A 16,497-nucleotide genomic window follows, 5' to 3' on the forward strand; every position below is an offset into this window, starting at 1 on the left:
CATGACAAAGAGATTGCACTACAGTACTGGTAGGAGGTGAACTGAAAAATACTATTTCTTTTGTATCAAGTTTACAGTGCAAATATTTGTAATAAAAATAATATACACTTTGATTTTAATTACAACACAGAATACAATATATATGAAAATGTAGAAAAATATTTAATACATTTCAATTGATATTCTGTTGTTTAACAGTGCAATTAAAACTGCGATTAATCACAATTTTTAATTGTGATTAATATTTTCAAATTAATCACGTGAGTTAATTGCAATTAGTCAAGAGCCCTAATATATATATATATATATATATATATATATATATATATATATATATATAAGCATACTTGACAGCTGGTTTTAGTACAGCACATTATTATTTATATAGTATTTTTTAACTCCAGGTACAGCATATACATAAGATCTCAAATATTTTCTTTGTCATCACTCCATCAAATGGAAACCTTGATTTTTTACCTCTTACAAAATACTTAATTGTTTAAAGTGAAAAGAAGGGAGTACGTTAATACAGGTATACATCTGCACCTTGTGTACCCATTTGCGCCAGTGCAAAGTGGGTGTAAAAGCTATCATCTGATCTGGATAAATTATACATCTGTCATGCACCCAGGGCTCAAGCAAGCAAGGTGCTGAGCACTATAGCCCTGATACAACACTTAAGTACATACTTCAATTTAAACATGAGATTAGTTAGGTGCTTTACAGTTAAGTGTTTTGTGGGATCATGGCCAGGATGCTCAGCACCTTGCAGGATTGAAATCTCACTTTGATTTGTGTAAATGATTATACCAAGTTCAGGATTACAGTGATTTGAGCTGTCTATATGGAGTGTAATCCCAAAAAAAGTTGTACCTATGGACGTGAATTTTTCAGCAACATCGTGGGCAAGATTAGCATTAAAGGTTAAGGAAGCTAAATTGCAGTAGTTACATTTGTTTTTCTGTAGTTCTCATTAACAAAATATCTACCAGAAACTTAAATAATTACACTGTAAAAATCTTATGAGAAATAGTAAATTAAATGTCTAGTATTTTTAATTGGCCATTATAGTTTGTTTTAAATTGTCTGTATCTGATAACTAATAAAGTATACAGAAATTTGAAGTCTATAATTCACCCTTTTTTTAGCTGTATCCAGCACAAATTAATCACGCAACATAGGAAGAGAGGGTTAAAGAGCTAAACTGAACTAAAAGCTCCCACGGGGAGGAAAATAGAAAGCAAAAATGCCTCCCTTTAATTGTGCTATATCTTAAAAAGAAAACAAGTCATTAAACTTCTAATACTATTTTTGTGTGGACTTTTTCTTAAACATAAATAATCCCAGGAGAACATTTTGAAATAACCTTATACTGTGCTACTTGTTTGTTTTTCTTTTCTTTAAATTTACTGATCACAAACTCCTGTAAAAGGTGCCTGTTAAAAAGTTGGGATTTGTGAGACGGAATATGGCTTTTAAAAGCTTGTTTTTCAATTTATACTATATATGTATTTAAATGTTACGTCTCCATGCAGCATTTACTGCACTATTTAAAATGCAAACATGTTTTAAAGAGTTCTTCAGCCTACAACAATAACAAAACAGAAAATAAATCCTCTCTGCTTATCCCACACCTCCTCCAAAAAAAGTTTAAGTAATTAGGCCTTCCAGCATGCTTTGTCAATATACTCAGGTTTGAAAGAAAAGCCATGAAACTTGTTCAGGAGCCAAACCCACACTTGAGAGAAGAGCTGTGTGCTAACCAGAGACAGCCCCCACAACAAAGGGTCTCTACTCCCAGGCCTCACCCTGCTATGTGGGCTGGCTGTGGCGTGCCCAACCCTCTTTTAATGTAGTTTCACAAGTGTAAATTTTCCTAATCTAGACAAACCCCGGACTACATAACAAACCAGTTCACATTTAATTGTGGAACTTTACAAAACGTTTAGCAGCAAAGATGTACAGTTTGCAAATGACAGGGTAGATTCATTGAGTATTGTATGCATAGTTTCTTGACATATTATATACTAGTAAGGAGCATTGATAACGCATCTGTACTTCCCTAAGTGCTGTTACCATTACATCCTGTGGTGGTGAATGGTACCAAGAACACACTAGAGGTTTCGCTAAAGATTAGCATTCTTATTTAATGTTTGCATATAGCACACAGTGAGTGCCTTGGGGAATTTTACAGTAGCATAACACGATGCTGTGAAAGAAGACATCAGACAAGGGGAATGTTTGTGGTGTTCATTTTTTATTTGAAATTGAATAGATTTTATTTAGATGTTGGGGGGGAGCATCATTAGAGAGTTTGTAGGGGAAAAGAATTGGGCTTTGAACACAGATGTTTAAAGTACATGGTGTCATTTCTTCAACAGTTTGAAATTATTTTAAAGACACAGCTGTAATTTTATGCTGGAACAACAGTATAGTTCATGTTTAGGAAAGTAAAGTATTACGGGGAAGAATTAATTTTACTGGACTGGGAGAGGCCAGCCACTTAGCCCTGACAGAAAAAAATCATCTTTTTGTAAAGACTGCCCCGTTGTGCTGCCAAAGTCAGAGAGACCATGGCTTATCTTTCATCATTTAAGTGCTTAGAGACCTTTCACCTCTGCACCACAGCTTGATCAGAAACGTTTCCAATATATCTCTGTAAATTTATGCAACATGGTAAAGAATTAATCTGTGTGGGCTGCAACACTCAGGGTGGAAGAACTGGTCATTTAATGAGCAGTATCTTGAAACATAGAATATCATATTGTATGCATCAAAGTTTCCAGAGTCGGTAGACAATAATAAGTAAAAGAAGCAAAAGTAACTTGTGTGATTGCTCTTTGAATATATTGAAGATGCCAATGAAAGTAAATCTAAGTTTTGAAAAAGTCGTACAGGTATATTGTTTCCTTTCTTTAAATATTCCTGGAGTATCTCTGGTATGCAGTTTTATATAGCACATATTTTAACTGATTTGATTTGTGCTGGTCATTTCTGAACATGATCAAGTTTTACGATTTGTGAAAGTTTTCCATTTCTCTTTTTTTCACAGGTTACTGAGAATGATACAGTAATGGCTGAAAGACTCTTTGGCATTCTTGCATATGTAGCATCTTCTGAATTGCCTCAGTATCGCCTGCTTTCACTACTTGGAGAATCCAGGTAAAAGTTATTTTAAACGGTTTAAGAAGGAACGCTTTTATAGCCATAGAAATGATATTTTTACCATAATTTTGTTTGTATAAGTGCGTTAAGAATTAAGTTAACAGTTAAATAAGTCCACCCTTGCTTTTGGTTAAGTTAGACCATTAGATTAATCAGTTTTTTTCAAAAAGAACTTGATTTTCTTTTCTTTTTTTTTTTATAAAATAAGGTAGTTAATAGAGAAAACACACAAAAAGCTCAATTACAAATTGATACGTGCAATGAACTTCTAGGATGATACAGAAAATAATCACAGAGGGAGATGCCAGTTTCTAGTTCAGTGGCTCAGAGTGTCAAAGGTCCTGGACTCTACGTGTGCACTAGAAATACTTACTGGCTCAACCTACGTTTATTCAGACCAACATTAATTCCTTACACATAGACTGTTTGGGGTATTATGTTAACATAATGGAGAAGAGCAAAAGTAAATTTCATATTGGCTTGTATAAGGCCAAGTTTGATCTTACTTCCTGCATTTTACAGGTTATGAAAACTGTTGATAGTTCTTCATTGGGGACCACACAGGAGAGACTGGAAGTTTGGTTGGTTTAGGGCACTCAATGAGTGCTACTTAGCAGGTGCAGCTGCAGAGCACCCACTGTGATCTGAACTCTCCCTGCTCAAGTCTCAGAACAGGGAGACTGGGATGAGCCCAGATTAGAATTAGTACTACATAGCCTTCCTGACACCGGATACCTTCCCAAATTTTGTGGGGGAGGGTGCAGACCAGGTCTGGGGGGAGAATGAGATTCCCTGCCCGCTTTGCTCTTGTTCCACAAAAGCCAATGCTTTTATTTTCTTAACTCTTATTCCCACCAGGCTAATGTGCTTTCTTCTGGTCCACTTTTATGGGTTTTTTGTGTTTTTTTTAATGTTCAGAAATATAAACATTTAATTTTAAAATGCTTAAATTGCCGGGGGTAGAAAACTGACGGGGTGCATGGAATACAAAAAGGGCATTGTGGAAAAGAGGAGAATGCAGGGGATGAGAATAGGAAGGCAACAGATGTGGGGGATCAGCAGAGGATGCTAGGAGAAGCAGTGTCTGAGTGGAATGGAGTTAGGGAATGCTAGAGGTGATGGCATTTAAAAGGTCCACAATGTAAGTGCCTGCTATGATCTGCCCTACTGAGCTCTTCTCTTGGAATCCATGGAAGGGCAGGGGTGTGAAGCCTGTTACTATTTGGACCTTAACAAGTCCACATCTTCTTAGGATACTTACACTGAAGATTTTCTAATATTTTCTCAGGGACAACCGGTCCAGCTAGTTCCATTCCCCAGTGCTGCTGTCCTGCAACCCCCCTACATGTCTATAACAACCGGCACTTCCTGTGCTAAGGTCTCCCTAAGTCTTGCTCTCCCATGCATTGCTTGTGCCCCGAAAAGTGCTCGCTCCATCCCTGTCCCCTACAACTTACCTACTACAGCGTTCTACTGCGTGACCAGCTGAACTGTCCCTGTCTTGATGAGTGGGGCAACTGCTTCCCTGATGTTCCCAACCCTGCAGAGATTTGTTGGCTTATGTTACTACCAAATATATATTGCTTGCTTAAACTGTGAGAAATGTTTTGTTTTGGAAGAGAGATATTTTTACTTAAATTGTTTTGTTTTGTTCCACTTCTCCATAGCATTTCTGTCACAAACAGAAATAGGTTTGCCTACATTTATTTTCTGAAGGTCTGTTCCATCATATATTGTTGTTTTCACATTTACAATATACAAATAATTCTTTACACTTTTACTGCTTCCTCCAAGGATCTCAAAGTACTTAGCAAACATTCATTAAGCCTCGCTAGAGAGCCATCAAGGTAATTAAAAGAGATAAGAAATTAAGAAATCTCAAATGTTATATAAAAATATGGATTTCTTCACTCACTACTGAACTGCAGTCTCCTAAGCATCTATTTAACAATATACAGCAATACTGGTTAGCAGTTTTAGGACAGAAAGCAAAGACAGACATATCCAGTTGAAACTTCATGGGGATTTTATGTAGGCAAAATATAATTAACTAAGAATTTGGCCAGAACACATAAATTAACATACTCTTATGAAAATCCCTTTATAAGTAAAATGACAAATATTACACAGATCCCACTGTTTAAAATTACTAAAAAAAACCATGTTTTTCTGTACATTGCAGAAATATTGATTCACAAATAGAATGTAGTCATACAAGTTGAACAAAGTCCTTGGGTATATAATGTACTATGTACATGCATTTCTGATAATAGGGAGCTGATACAGGACATGGTCAAAGATGTGCATACATGTAAGTGTACTGTTTATCTGATTCCAGTGTCATGTGTTGGGCAGCACTTATTGAGTTACATACTAGAGACACGGAAGTAATTTTAATGGGTGTTTTATAGTGGAAATATATGACAGTTAACAGTTTTGAGTTTTGACATTGTAGAATAAAAGGTGTTTAAACGTTTTTGGAAAAGAAGTTTCAATGGTATTGTTAGATTTCTGTGGATACTTTTACTTTAAGTACCTGTCTGAAGTTGTGTGATTATTTTCCATTTTGGAGCCCTGTTATGGTATGTGTCAAAACAAGCATTTGTCTTCATAGTTTGCAGTTGTTATGGAACAAAATAATGGATGGATATCTCTGGGACCTTCTGTATATATCAAGGCTGCAGGATGCAATAAACCCAAAACACCTAAACTCAATGTTCAAAGCAACAACCAAAAAAAAAAAAAAAAGGGGTGGAGGGTAGCGCTACATAAAATCACTGAAAAGCATTGGCACTTTAATAAAGTCTCAGATAATTAGATCTGTAAATCTTTTTACTGTCTTTCTACAGGAAGAAGCAATTCTGTTATATGCTAGAGGCAAAGGGGAAGAAATCTGGGATTGTCAGTGAAGAAAGTAATGACAGCAGAAGAGTTGGAGGAGAAAATGCAAGTCAAGCTATACTGAATTACACCACAAGGGAGTTTCATACAGAAAAGCTTGAGGTAAATGTGTTAGTTTGAGGATCCTGTGAAGATCATATACTCTGAAACATTCCAAATATAATTTTTTTTCTTTTGGGTGGCTTGTTTAATTTTTAATCAATTTTCATATATTTTATTTGCCTGAAATAACGTTATTCACTTTCACAGGCTGAAAGTTTACAGGGTACTTCCAGACTTCTCTGGGACACAGTGACTAAGATTCATATTATAGCAATGGTGCCATGAAAAATCTGTAAATTTTAATAATCTGACACAGTAAAAATTTTTAATAATCTGATGCATTTAAAAATAAATAATGTTTTTATAAGATAAAGCACATAGACCAATTTGTGCTTTCAGATGTGCCGGCATGGCTCCCACTGACTTCAACCAAGGGCAATCTTTATCATTCCTCCCGCACTCCAAAGCTCTCAGTCCAGTTCTGCTCTGCTTGTGAGCTCCCTCTCTGAGTTCTGGACTGTGCATTGCAGACTTAAGCATATTTTAAGGAATTGTCATCAGACAGTCCTTTTAACTTATTCTTCTACTAGCCCTGTGTACAAAGATCACCCAGGAAATTTTATTATATGTCAATTTTACTGGGGGTCTTTAGAGTGTTAGTTTTTACATATCCCTGTTTATCATATTCGTTTGTTTTTCAACCACATGATCAAACAGTTCAGCTTACAGTATAAAAATAGCAACTACATCAGACCACAAGGTGGTCAGCACTGTACCCCTTAAAAAGGGATGTTACCCATACTGTGAAACATGCATGGATCACACATTCAGGATGCAGGACTTGTACATGGAGTATGCAAGTGTAAACTTACTTGGATTTTCTCACCAATTTTTTGGTACCATTCAAAGTGGAATTTTAAACTACATAGAATAATAGACTATGATAAGGATAAATAAGCACAGCTTTTATAAGGGTATAGTGATTTCTCTCATATGTTAGAATCCTTTAATTTAGACAGAGGTTTTTAATACAGTGCCTCCCAAGAGACTGCTAGAGACCTAGTTATCATGTGGAGAGATACATGTGGTGTGTTAAAACAAGACTGAGATAGAAAACACAGAGTAATAATAAATAATCATTTCTCAGCTTGGGAAAAGGTTAACAGTAGAGTGCCATATAGATCCAATACTGGGGTTAGTATTGTTCAATGTAGAATAGAGCCATGACAAAAACTGTTTAAATCTCAGTAGAGGAAATCTTAGTGCAGCCCAAATTTAAATAATAATAAAATGACAGACTGTCTTGTTTCAATCAAGCCCATCTTAGGTCGGCTTTTCTGGCTGCAAACCCCTTCCCTTAAGCAGGGGGAAAGAACATCTTTTCCCTCCCCTCCTTTTTGAGGGGACAGCCTTTAATAGCAGCTTTCTCCAGTCTCTACATTCTAGTACCCAGGTTTGTCCCTTGCTTACTCTTCAGGTTTATGGAGTATATAAAATCCCTTCACAATACTGGTAAGTAAATCAATAGTACATACTCAGCTTGATCATTGCATTGAGTTTTGGTCACCTCATCTCAAAAAGGACATAGCATGGAGGTGTGATGGGAGAGATTAAAAATACCAGAGCTGTTTAGTCTTGAAAGTGATGGCTGAATGGTAAAGGTCATTAAAGTAATTAATAGTGTAAGCCAGTGAGGCACTCCTGTTCACACTTTACCAGAATCAGAGGACAGTAATAAAATAATGCTTTGGTGTTCATGTGATTACATTAAAACTATACATGTGTTTTTGTTACCAGTGTAGTAATTCACACCTTGTCCTTCATTATAGTATTCCATATGTGGCTGCCGATTTTACTGGTTGTCACAAGGGAAAAGCAAGATAGGCAAGAACTGCAAATTCCTGCTTCATATTAACAGTAAACTAACATACTAAATGTGATCAAGTCAGACCTAATTACTGAAGACAGTAGATTAGGTTTATTGATTATTAAGTTTTCAAACTAGGCAGCTGGAAAGCATTTACTCTCCTTTTTCTCCTGTAAAAAATGGTCTGTGTTGTTTTCATGGGCCAAGGCATAACCTAATGTTTTTAACAATACTGTAAATCAGATAGATTAAGTATTTAGCACCAGTATAACTATTCAAAGGACAACTTGTTATGGCACTTTCTGGAAATCCTCCATAAAAAGAATTAGTATAATTGAAGAATGGCTAAAACGTAGTGCCAGTAGTTACTCAAAATGTATTTTTTTGTCATTAAGTTAGTTTCTGGAAGTTCAGATGACTTTTGTACAGTGCACACTATATGTTGTACGTAGGCTTGGCAGAATTCAATGTTTATTTTTTTATAAATTTCAGTGGAAATATTGATGTTTATTTTAAGGATTTGTTTCAATTTTTTAATTTACATTTTCACAGTTGAGTGAAATTATGGGTTGTTAGCATTTTTTTTATTTCTATTGATTTAAATTTTCACAGTTGTGGGAAATTACAGGGGGCCAGACTAATTATTTACTGACAGGAGATGTTGAGATTCAAAAAGTTAAAGCTTTATAACCATTAAAACATATTGTCAACATCACATTTCAAAATGTACAAAGTAAATATCCTTAAATCAAACTATAATAGGTTCTCAAGCAGCATTTTTCTTATTTTGCCTATCTGTAAATTTCTGTTATGGTCAATAGAAAAGGTGAAATTGATGTTTACCGACATTTACTGATAAAAATGTACGATATGCACACATCAAAGAAAATATGGAAAGGTATAGGTGTACCGGTTTATTTCTCCCTACTGTAGTTTACTTTGCTGCTATTTAAAATTTTACATAGGTAAACTGATATTTTTCTATGTCAATGCGCTTGCAGTGCCTAGATTTAAAAATAATCTAAAACGTAATAGTTTGCATAATATGCTATCACTCCTATCCACCACAGCAACAAAAAAATCCAATTCTGTTCGAGAAAGTTAACATTGCTACTTCCAAATGGAATTTCAGAAAAAACAATTTGAGAGTGGTTAGCTAAATGGTTACAAAGCTTGGCTCTATGGCCCTGTTCATTTAAAAAAACTGGCTGTACAATTTGCAATTAAATTCATTTGTTAGAGAAAAGCATGGAGTGTTCTGCTTTTGTGAAGATCACTATTTTCTTTGCTACATTAAAGTTCTTTTGGCCCTTTTTAATAAAACTTTGTTATTTAGCCTTTTTTATCTGTCTTATGTAATCTATAATGGTTCTCCCATCCAGGAAATCAAGGAGAGAAAGAAATTTTGCCAGACGTACATACAAGACTTAGTGAAAGAAGCTGCTGACATCAATATGAAAAACGAGTCTTTGCAGAAGCTGTGGCCTCAGATGTTCATTGAGCTTGTCAGGGATGCGGTGATAGAAATACGCAATAAAAATTCCTACATGAAACTCTGCCTACAGCGGATCACTGATCAAAAATAGCAAAGTTGATTCCTGCTGACTTACAATACTGACCAATAGCTTGCATGTTATGTTTCCCAAAGACATAAAACAAAAGAATATAAAATTACCATCACTGTAGGACACATCTTTTAAAGGATGCCTTTAAATTCAATGAGCTCTGTTTTTACAGCTAATGTTTCTCTCTCCAGTTTTCAAAACAAAAGTTTTCTTTTATACAGTTTTCTTGTATAAAATTCTAACAGTGCATCCTTTGCTAAAGTGATGACATAGAAATAACTTGACAGCTGTGCCATGGTTTACTAAGTCTTTTGCTTTTTGTTGTTACTGATGCTACTGCTATAGTGCTAAAGCATTGGTTTAAAGGAAGAAGTTCACACACTGATGCTTGCCTTATGTTTTTTATTGAACACTTTTGATTTGTTTCCTTTTTGACTATTTGCTGCTGTGGTTAAAAAAATTCACAGTTCAGAATATTGTTTTTTATGAGCGGAAGCTAATAAATTATTATGTTTACACTCCTTGAGCCTAATCATTTAAGACTTCATATTATTTAATACAATGGATTGTAAAACTGCATGTTGCCAGTTCAGTACTGTTATAAAAAGAGTACATTTTACCAAAATAAAACTAATTGAAGATCCTCAACTAAACATACTGTGATGTTAGTTTTAATTCCAGATATTTTTCATTATTTTGCTTTTATATGTTTATAAATGTGTAGTATAATGTGTAAAATACCTAAGTAAAATAAGGGGGCTTTGATGAATTTTATCATTCTGTTAGAATACATACAAAATATTCATATAATTTATTCTGCCTTCCGGCTAGTAAATGATGAATTTCCAGCTCACCCCACGTTCTTTGAAACACGAGACCTGGAAACAATATATTAAATTCCATCTTGAAACAGGATGTTTCCTTTTAAGTGCTTAGGGCTGGATTTTTAAAGATATTTATATGCCTAAAGATGCAGATAGGCACTTAATGGGATTGTGCCTACGTGCTTAGTCACTTTTGAAAGCCCATTGGGTGTCTATCTGCATCTTTAGGTACCTAAATGACTTTGAAAATCTGGGCCTTAACAATGTACTGTAGATAGTTGTCATCTTCTCAGCAGATGTACAGTGTAGCACCTCATTTGCTTGTACTGTTTATACAGTACTGACTCTGGATTTTGAGCACTTAAGAATGGCCAGACTCCTTGTGGGAGAGGAATGGGTAAACTGAGACTGAGGGATGTTCTTTTTTAGAGTTTTTTATTTGCAGTGGGACAAATCCTTTCTCCAGTGCCAAGCCCAGGCAGTTTATGATATGAGGGAAGGAAAGTCTCTGCTCCCCTGCCCCCAGTTCTACACTCCACAACTGAGTAGCCCCTCTGGTTGTACCCTGTTTGGGTGGGGGGTGATTGTCTGGTGGTCACTGTCCTTGGAGTAGGAGATCCACCTATCCTCACTCCTCCAGGAATACAGAGAGACGCCCTAAGCAAGCTCCCAGCATCCTAGCCATACCCAGCCTCCACAGAGCAAAACTGCACTGCTTCCACTATGCCCAGGGCTCTCCATGGCTGCTGAGGAAGGCCTGTGGAAGTAAGGCTTTGCCCCTTTATACACTCAAATCCTGTTACTACTAAGAACAAATAAGTTTTTTTTTAAATGGTTAAAAGCAGTAGAAAAGTTTATACACACACAGAAATGCAGCCTCGCTTTCACAGCTCCAGTAAATCAGACCGATGTTTTAACCTGCAGCCAGCTACTAGTTTCTCAACCAAAGCTGCAGCTTCTCTCCTGCCACTGCTTCAAACTGCTTAACCACTCCCTAAAGAAACAAAAAACGTTTGGTAAGGAAATGTGCCTGGCTGTCAACTAGAGTCACCATTGCCCGCCAACTGCGTTATTTATGTATTTTTCAATTGATTAAAAATACATCCTTCACTGCTTCTCAGGGCACAGAGACTTTAAAAAACATAGTTCACAAAAGAAAAGCCTAATGTCTTCCTCCCCCACCTCCCAAAAAATAAACCGTCAGTCAAAAGCCTGCATAGATGTGCGGTACATGCTGCCCTAGAAGTCAGCTGATGGGAGCTCTTATGGGAGACAAATTCCAGAGTACAGGGACATCCCCTGACAACATCCTGCCAGCTGCTTCCAGACATGTAAAGGTAGGGAATGTCAGTTCGAGTGCTCCAACTGACTTCAACCATTAGGGCTTATCTACATGAGAAAGTTGCACCAGTTGAGCTCAGGTGTAATTTAAAGTACAATGTGATTAAGCCAATGTAAAAGCCTATATGGACACTCTTATTTTGATTAAACTGGGATTATTTCCTTTTTGTTTGTCTATTACAAATCTGCTAAATTGAGATAAAATATGCTTAAACCAAAATAAGAATGGCCACTTAGGGGTTTGCTAAATCAGCTTGTATTTTTTCCTTGTGTATAGATAAGGCCTCAGCTGTCAGAGCACCTGTAGTGACTCAAAATATAGGATCTTCAATCAATATCAATGCCTTGAAATGTAGCTGGAAGTGACTAGAGGGAGACAATGTAGTCAGTGCTGATGCTAGCCCATTGGGGGCCCTTTGCACGAATATTTTTGTCCCCCTTACAACACATAATAGAAAGTGAATAGGGGTCCCACTTGAGCTGCTCAGGGCCCTACGCAATTGCTTCGTCTGCTTGTGCCTAGCACCAGCTATGAATGTAGTCATGGGAGCATTGATGTCTCCTCACCAACCTGGCTTAGCAATTCAGGTGCCACATTCTGCATCAACTGCAGCCTCTGAGTGGTCTCAAATAGCCCCATGTTGAGAGCACATTACAGTAAGGCAATCTGAGGGTGACAAAGACCTGGGTGACTCTGAGCACTTCCTTAACCTGCCAGCATCATCGCTGACTTCCCTGCTTCAGAAAAGTTCTTCCTCTTTTATGTCTGTTTTTCTGTTCTAATCCATGCTCTAGTTCAGCTATTAAGTAAAAAGAAAAGGAGGACTTGTGGCACCTTAGAGACTAACAAATTTATTTGAGCATAAGCTTTCGTGAGCTACAGCTCACTTCATCGAATGCATACAGTGGAAAATACAGTGGGGAGATTTTATATACACAGAGAACATGAAACAATGGGTGTTACCATACACACTGTAACTAGAGTGATCAGGAAAGGTGAGCTATTACCAGCAGGAGAGCGGGGGAGGGGGGACCTTTTGTAGTGATAATCAAGGTGGGCCATTTCCAGCAGTTGACAAGAACTGTGGGGGTGTGGGGGGATAAACAAGGGGAAATAGTTTTACTTTGTGTAATGACACATCCACTCCCAGTCTCTATTCAAGCCGAAGTTAATTGTATCCAGTTTGCAAATTAATTCCAATGCAGCAGTCTCTCGTTGGAGTCTGTTTTTGAAGTTTTTTTGTTGAAGAATTGCCACTTTTAGGTCTGTAATCGAGTGACCTCTCCAAGGCATCATCAAGGATCTACAACCTATCCTGAAGGATGACCCATCACTCTCACAGATCTTGGGAGACAGGCCAGTCCTTGCTTACAGACAGCCCCCCCAACCTGAAGCAAATACTCATCAGCAACCACACTCCACAAAACAAAAACACTAACCCAGGAATCTATCCTTGCAACAAAGCCTGTTGCCAACTGTGTCCACATATCTATTCAGAGGACACCATCATAGGGCCTAATCACATCAGCCACACTATCAGAGGCTCATTCACCTATGCATCTACAATGTGATATATGCCATCATGTGCCAGCAATGCCCCTCTGCCATGTACATTGGCTAAACGGGACAGTCTCTACATAAAAGAATAAATGGACACAAATCAGACGTCAAGAATTATAACATTCAAAAACCAGTTAGAGAACACTTCAATCTCTTTGGTCACTCGATTACAGACCTAAAAGTGGCAATTCTTCAACAAAAAAACTTCAAAAACAGACTCTAATGAGAGACTGCTGAATTGGAATTAATTTGCAAACTGGATACAATTAACTTAGGCTTGAATAAAGATTGGGAGTGGATGGGTCATTACACAAAGTAAAACTATTTCCCCCCCTGCTGCTCCTCACACGTTCTTGTCAACTACTGGAAATGGCCCACCTTGATTATCACTACAAAAGGTGTCCCGTTTCCCCGCCCCCCGCTCTCCTGCTGGTAATAGCTCACCTTACCTGATCACTCTGGTTACAGTGTGTATGGTAATACCCATTGTTTCATGTTCTCTGTGTATATAAAATCTCCCCACTGTATTTTCCACTGAATGCATCCGATGAAGTGAGCTGTAGCTCACAAAAGCTTATGCTCAAATAAATTCGTTATCTCTAAGGTGCCACAAGTCCTCCTTTTCTTTTTGCGGATACAGACTAACGCAGCTTCCACTCTGAAACCCGCTATTAAGTATAATACCTTCGTTCCTCAGCTGGAAAACTATGATGCCTGAGAGCTTACCCTTTATATTAAATCCCCGCAGAATTTAATCGAGATTAAATCAGTTGGGTCCTATAGAAATTTTAAGGAGTCTATATAACCTACTCCAGTCAGTAGAATTCAATAGAGAATAATCTCCTTTCAGTGGGCTTTTTGAACCATCCAATTAAATTTATAGCAGGGATATTACATATGAAACCATGATCCAAAAAGGATGATCCAAAAATCCCAATAGAAAAGTTATTTTCTATTAAATCCTGTAGTGCTTTTCCATAAGGGACAAGTGTTTTCCCTACAAAATCATAAGAAAGGTGGAGTTCACACTGAAAAATGTGCATTTACAAAACTTTTTGGGTACATCAGTTCCTGTTGCAGCATATCCATGCTGGGGGGGCCCTGTGGGGGAAAACGTCTCAAGCCTACTTCTGCATAGGGAACACGAACATCACCAGCTGTGTGGAGGTGCAGAGCTCTTCCCAGGGTGTAGCCAGAGGAAGTAGGTTCTGTTTGCTCCCATTCAGCAGCAATAAAAGGTTGAAACCTTTGTAGAAAAAAAATATATCTGTAGGGCTGGAAGGGGACACCCTGGAAATAGTTGGTTCCAGAGGGAGCCAGGGCTGTGATAATATTAAGCCCTTAAGAAGTATGCTTCAGGACTTCGTGGTTTGAGTTAAGGACCCTGATAAAGCTGAATGAAGTGACCCAGAAGATACAAGTGTGGGCTGCAGAACCACCTCTCTTGAGGGTGCTTTGTTCACTATGAGGTGTGAATGCTTGGGGCCACATTGCCCAAATTCTCCTCTTCAATGACAGCTGTGTCATGGTCAGATTATTAGTTGGCTACATGATAGTAGCTGATCAGTTTATAATGAAAAACATTAAAATTGGAACAGTTGTATAACTGTCACTAATTTTTTTTTTAGTAGGGCTAATATGTTGTCACCCCTCCCCACCCCTAAATTTCCACATGCTGTTTAGGAAATAACTGGGTTTTGGATATTAGTGTGGTTTTAAAAATAAGAGAGCTTATCATTTTAACAGCAATACAGACTAAAGAAAATTTTGAATCGACTATATGGTGTTAATGTACATACTGAAATTACTTTAGTCCAGTCCGACAGAAATGTGTGATTGGTTCCTGGAGCCACTGTGCCAATCACTAGAGGCCTGAGTTGCTGAGCACCCACAACTCCATTTGAAATCAGCATGAGCAGCAGGAGCTCAACATTTGCGAAACTCGGGCCTCTGTTTGTTTAGCTCTTTCTAACATTCCATATGTAAACTCGAGTCCAGTTGGAGTAGCTAGCTGCATATGCAACACTGAAGGCCATGTGCCACCTTGAGAAAATACATTGATTTTCACTTGAGGAAAAGCAGTTCTTTTTCAGCATGAAAAGTCTAATATACAATAGGCAAATATGAGCCTTGCTTTTTGGAATGATGCATACTTTCATCGATCTCCAGGCCAGAAGAGACCACATTGCATACCACAGGCCGTAGAATGTCAACCAATAATTCCTGCAATGGAAGGAAATTATTCTTCTCAAGTAAGTGAACATTATTTAGCCTGATAACTAGTGGGTATAAGTTGGGAAAATCTCCCTGCTCAATGTAAAGACTCCAAGTGGTGATGAATCTACCACTTGATTATGTCCAAAGCTGTCTTGTTTGAGGATGGTTTAACTAAGACCTTTGAGTGCATGTTTCAACCATGTTTCTGTTGCCTATCTCAATCTGAAATACTCTTAAAGGTAGAAAGGGTACAGTATGATCTTGACCTCCAAACCTTCTGAAAACCCACTTTGTCTTGGATTATTTATAAAGCTTTTGCTTTATATGGTTTCTGAGACAAGAGATTTCCTTTGAGGACAAGGACAGATATGTCTATTTCTTGCTTTTATTCCATGTGTTAATTAGACCATTATCTGAAATCATTTCAAATACTTTATTTTTGCTGGACTGATTCATTGTTTGTTATGCATAGCTCTCCTTGCTGAGGATTAAGGTTTCAGCTGCAGAGCAATATTTCCTTCACTCCTTGTGATATGGGATGTTTAAAAAGAACAGAGCTGTGGATACATCCATATATCCAGTCTCTACAGAACGAAAGGAGTGGTGATTCATCTGATAAGAACCACAAGACAATCATGCCAGTTATGTGGAGAAAAGTACTGAAAAGAGGTTTTATTTATGTGCAGTAAAGTAAGTAAAGCTGCTTTGATTGCCAGGACAAAGGATTAGATTTGTATCTTGAAAAAGCTCAACTCTTTGTTCTCCATCCTCTGTTAGTCTCTGATATAATTCAGAAGTACCTTGGCACACAGGTATAAGTGATTCCGTTTTCATCACATTAGTTATAACAAAAAGCCCTCAGGACCTTAAAACATTAGATTTGTACAGTAGGAGCTATACTGAAGCTGTTGTACAAAAAACTTCCAGACATAAATATCAAATGCATTCTACAAGAGAATTAACTAAAAATTACTTTGATATTCATTGGTTTCAGAGTAGCAGCCATGTTAGTCT

At 37.3% G+C, this 16,497-nt stretch overlaps 1 protein-coding gene across 6 annotated transcripts in view; it reads left to right on the top strand.

Moving 5' to 3' along the window:
- LRRC49 (leucine rich repeat containing 49) overlaps nucleotides 1–10,061 on the top strand; it is a 130,703-nt gene extending 120,642 nt beyond the window's left edge. For all 6 annotated transcript variants that reach the window (XM_043523938.1, XM_043523939.1, XM_043523937.1 and 3 more), the window contains 3 exons: nucleotides 3,053–3,162; nucleotides 6,015–6,168; nucleotides 9,358–10,061. In XM_043523938.1, coding sequence (XP_043379873.1) covers nucleotides 3,053–3,162; nucleotides 6,015–6,168; nucleotides 9,358–9,561 — 468 coding nt within the window. In that variant the 3' untranslated portion in view covers nucleotides 9,562–10,061. The remainder of the gene's footprint in view (nucleotides 1–3,052; nucleotides 3,163–6,014; nucleotides 6,169–9,357) is intronic.
- The last annotated feature ends 6,436 nt before the right edge of the window (nucleotides 10,062–16,497 follow it).

This window comes from Chelonia mydas, chromosome 10, assembly GCF_015237465.2.
Source record: "Chelonia mydas isolate rCheMyd1 chromosome 10, rCheMyd1.pri.v2, whole genome shotgun sequence".
In the NCBI taxonomy this organism is placed as follows: Eukaryota; Metazoa; Chordata; order Testudines; family Cheloniidae; genus Chelonia; species Chelonia mydas.